This window comes from Lipotes vexillifer, unplaced genomic scaffold (genome assembly GCF_000442215.2).
Source record: "Lipotes vexillifer unplaced genomic scaffold, Lipotes_vexillifer_v1.1 scaffold753, whole genome shotgun sequence".
Lineage (NCBI taxonomy): Eukaryota > Metazoa > Chordata > Mammalia > Artiodactyla > Lipotidae > Lipotes > Lipotes vexillifer.
In genome coordinates, this window is record NW_006783618.1 from 28,326 (window position 1) to 33,103 (window position 4,778).

The 4,778-nt window shown below is 59.1% G+C and overlaps 1 protein-coding gene across 1 annotated transcript in view; it reads left to right on the plus strand.

Annotated features, from left to right (window-relative positions):
- The first annotated feature begins 203 nt into the window (after window positions 1–203).
- NECTIN1 (nectin cell adhesion molecule 1) overlaps window positions 204–4,778 on the plus strand; it is a 65,865-nt gene continuing 61,290 nt past the window's right edge. Inside the window, exon 1 of the mRNA XM_007456268.1 lies at window positions 204–438. Coding sequence (XP_007456330.1) covers window positions 360–438 — 79 coding nt within the window. The 5' untranslated portion in view covers window positions 204–359. The remainder of the gene's footprint in view (window positions 439–4,778) is intronic.

Below are 4,778 nucleotides of genomic sequence, written 5' to 3' on the forward strand. Positions count from 1 at the left end.
GCCGGGGGCCAGGAGCCCGCGCCGGGCAGCCGGGCGCGCCGGGGGTGGGTCCCTCTCCCCAGCCCGGCTCTGCGTGGAAGAAGAGGGCGGGGGCCGGCGCGGGGAGAGAGCGGAGGAGGAGAAGGGGGCATGACTCGTGCAACTTGCGGCGGGCATCTGCCGAGCCTCTGAGCCGGCGGCCGCCCGGGGCCCGGATTGCGTCCGCGCCGATCCCACCCCGCCCCGGCCGACGGCTGAGGTTGACCTGGATCTTCAGAGCGCCCGCCGGCCTGCAGGGATCGCCTTCGTCTTCCGGGCTGCCTTCTGGAGCGCGAGGAGCGCTCTCCTCGCGGCCCCTCTCGCCGGACCCGCGGAGCCCGATGGCTCGGATGGGGCTTGCGGGCGCCGCTGGACGCTGGTGGGGACTCGCTCTCGGCTTGACCGCCTTCTTCCTCCCAGGTAAGCACGTTCCGCCTCTGCCTTTCCCCCCCCACACACACACACACCCATCCAGTGCCTCCCCGGGGGCTGGGAGCTGGATGGCAGGCACGTCTGGGTTGTAGGGAGTGAAAGGGGCCAGAAAAGTTGGGTCACGGCTTCGGTAAGGGGGTAACGGGTGGCACGGCGGAGAAAGAGAGGTTGAGCAGCCGAACAGCCTGCCCTGCAAGGAAGCAGTAGGATGCACGTCTCTGTGTAGCAAGAAAGCACTTTCTCCGCGCAGTTTTTCACACAAAAATAATAATATGTAATAGCGTTCTATTTATTTAATAACCAGATCTCAGCTCCGGAAGCAGTTTGCAAACACTTCATGTTACATAAATGCAAAATAATCACCGTAATCACCGTCTCGGGGTACGAGGCAACAGCCCCAGGGGGAGGGCGTCAGTCTAGGATCTGGTGGGCTGCAGGGCTTGGCGGATAGCAGGGGGGGCTTCGTTTCTTCTACCAGCCCCTTTGCCAGATGGTTTCGGGCGCTGCAGCACCGCGTCGCCCCACCACCGACGCGGAGAGCCCGCTCCTGCGGCAGGGCTCACCTGCGGCTCCTTTACCCGGAGGGTGAGGCCCCGGCGGAGCGAGATCGCAACCTCCCCGCCTTGCGCAGGGCTGGGCTTCGCCTCGGAACTGCAATCGCAGTTTGGGGGGGCTCTCCCCGCAGGAGGCACCGCGGGCTTCGTGCCAGCCAGGTAGCGGCATGACCCACTTTCCTGAGGGTGCTCCGCGTGTCCTTCCTTGAGATGCTGGCGGCCGAGGGGTTAACGCGACGCCCGACCCCGGGGGTGGCCCGCGGTGGCCCCTCTGACGGATGGGGTGGGGGCGGAGGCTGGGACTGGCCCGGGCGTTTTGTGCTGGGGAATGAACTGGAAAATGCGTTTAGGAGGCAAATCCGACCGAGTCCCCTCGCCTGGATTTAACCCTTTGTGTCCCTGGGGAAGCTGCCTGGCTCCCACGGTGGCTGGGGACACCGCGCTCCAGTCGGGGCTGGCGGGTGGAGTGGGGGAGGGGTTGGGGGGAGTTCCTCCAGGCTTCGTGAAGGAAACCTGAAACTACCTCCCGCGCTAGCTACATGGGGGGCTTGGGAAGGAGGCTGGGCAGGGTGGGGGCTTGGCTGGAGCACGTGGCCCCGGCCTTAGGTGGCAAAATAAGGGGTCGAAGTACAGAGAAACCGGCTCCGCGTGGGGCGAGAATGTTGGGTCTCGTGGGGCGAGAATGTTGGGTCTCGGCTGTGCCTGCAGCTCCGCGGAGGAGGTACGTGCGGTGTTGCAGACTCGGAGGGCTGTCTGTTATCTGAGGGCCAGCCACGTTGTGTGTTTTGCGGGGCTGGCCTGCACTTCTGGGAGGGAGGAACCTGGCCGCATCCACTTTTGTACCCCGTCCGCCACCAGCTCACTGCCCGGCTCCGAAAATGCCTCGGAGTGGCCGATGGCGGAGAAAACGGTTTGTGAAAGTCCGCACCACGTTGCCCCCGGCCCTGCAGCCTGGGGGGCGCTGCCCTGCTAGGTGTGCGGGGTGAGGGTAAGTTCCTGGGCACACAGGTGTCACTGCCCATTTCAAAGAGGCATGGTTGAGTCCCTCCACGCAGCAGGGTGGCGGTGAGAATAAGAGGTCTTTATTCTCTCCCTGGACCTCCTGGGAAGCCAGCAGGAGATGCTAGAAGCTCAGGCTCTAGCACTTGTCCGACACCGGGGTTTGGGCTTCTGGGAACCCTTCAGTCCCATATTGCCCACACCCAGAACCCAGCAAAAGGACAGCTTTCCTGAGGCCTGTGTGGACCAGCATACTAGGGGTTAACCTAACCCTGGGTCAAACAAAGAGTGGGAAGGTTTGGGGAGGGGAAGGTCACCCCCCCCCCATTATCCCCTCCTTTTGTTACTCTTTTCCCCAGCTTTGTGGTGCTGTGCTTGGTAGTTCATTCCTTCTTTGGGGGGCTGGAGGCCTGCCCTGCTTCCTCCCACTCAGGAAGTGGGGGCAGGGAGGCGACACTGTCACCTGGCTCAAGTGTAGACACTCCCCCCACCAAAAATCCAGATTGAGGGGGTGGGACGCAGAGAGGGAACCAGACAGGCAGTTAATAAGCCTCCTTGATTGATCGTAATTGTCACGACTGGGTAGCGTCAGTCAGCGGGGCAGCCAGAGTTCCCCAACCGGAGAGCCTCCTCTACCCGGTGCCTGTGGCCCTGGTGCCTCTGTGAAGGGAGGGAGGTGGATGTGGTAGTGGCCACACGACACTTGGACAGAGGCTGGTGGGCCCAGAAGTTGCCCTCCCACACCCCGTTTACCATCACCCTCAGGCACCCTCCTGATTGCCCGCTGCTGCTTCTCTCTGGGGACTTGGCAGCCTGATGCTCCTTTCTGGGTTCTCCTAGGCTATGGCAGGGGGCATGGAGGGTGGAGGAGATGAGCCTGGGGGCGGGGAGGGGAGCCCCCCCGGGCTGTGTGTGGTGGCCCACGGACTTCAAAACACTCCAAATCCGGCTATTGATGTGTAAGCACAGAAGTATGTTTTCAACAACACAGACTTTACCGGGCAGGGTGGTGAAGCCCCACAAGCCTCTGAGATGAATCTGTTCACTCAGAGGACAGGGCCAGTGGGGCACGGGGGCTGCATCCCAGAGGGGCAGGAGGAGCCCAGGAGAGGAAGCAGAGAACCTGTCTTAGAAGCAGGTGCGCTGAGCTGGTGTCCCACCTACACCACACCCTCCCTAATTGGCTTCCCCAAACCTTTTGTCTGGAAAGAGAACACACGCCCCAGGTGTCGCGCACACCCTCAGAAGACCTGTCGGGGCCACAGCACCCCCTTCTCTGCAGCCTATGCAGAGCTCGCTGTCATGGTGGTTTCCTTCGAAACCTGGGGTGTCAGGACTGTTGGGTTATTCTCCTCTCTCCCCATCGCTCACAGACTGTGGTGTGCTCTGGCTTGCTGGGCAGGATGTTATGGCAAAACCAATCCTGCTGGCCCGGGGTTTGCAGCGCGGGTAAGCAGGAATCCCAGTGCCCATTTCGGAGGCAGCGCTGTGGAATGTCTCAGACTCCGATTCAAGGCCGAATAGTCAAGGCTGGAAGGGAGGAGGAGATATGGCAGAGCCTGGGCCCAGCACCCTGGGCTGAGTGGTCTAGAAAGTGTCTCTGAGCCTGACTCTCTGTGTTTATGGGACAGGCCGCCCCTTGTCGCCTGATACTGGCCTAGACTCTGATATCCATTCCCTTCTCGGCTGCTCAGCTTTGCACAGTGAATCCACCTCGTTGGCCTGACCCGGGACGCAGTTGTACAGTGCCAGGATGGTCTCCGGCCAGAACCCTAGTGCTGACGGCTGAGCAAGTGGGCCAGGCTGGGGAGGGTGGGGGGCAGGAGGTCAGCCCCAGTTGCTATGCCTATGATACTGCCATTGTTTAGCAGCTGACTAATGTTCATTGTTCAGCACAAACAGAAAATACCCAAGGGAGGTGTGACTATACCTTCAATTTTCCTGATTGTATCTTTCCTGGTTAACCTGGTAAATTGAATGGCTCCTACCTGCTGGGGGAGACAGTGAGGGTGTCTGTATATTCACCTGTTATGCTGATTTTTTTTTTTTTTTAACTCTGAATGTTAGCCAGTGAGCCAGGCTAGAATGGACATTAGCCAGCTATGGGACTTAGGCTATAACGTTTTTGACAATCTGCATATGGCCTCACCTTCAGTATAGAGTGGGTGCACACACACATGTGCAAGACTGTGTGTGCATGTGTTGGTCATCTACAGTTTACTGTGTACATGCAGACCCATGGGGACTAGGACAAGGAGGTGTGTGCACTGGGATCTATGGGTCACCATGGTGCAGGGGCCATAAATATACATCAAATGTATATTCACATGCAATTGATTTCTTATGGCTTTCCAACTAGGATTTTGTGAGTGGCTGTGAGCCTTGGTAACACCTGTGTTTATGTCAGCGTGTCAGTGAGGATGACTTTGGAGGAGACCTAAGATTTGCCCTTAGCCAGCTCCTTCCAAGATGAGCTGTCATATCCTTTGGGGTTGGGAAGCCTGGACCCTGCCTTATTTTTCTGCTCTGCCCTTGGCCTTAGACTGGGCCACTGCATCTTCACAGGGAGATGCTCACCTGGAGAGACTTTCCGCTGCTTCTCAGGATTCCTGAACGGCTGGGAAGGGCCACAAGAAATAGAGTTTCAGCTACTATTTTGGCATCTTTGCTTCCTGCATGAATATTTGGGGAAAAGGATCAGCTGGAGAAAGGGGATGTACTCTGGGCATTTTAAAAGGAGCTCTTGAGTCGTGGGCTGTGAAAAGCCCTGCTGAA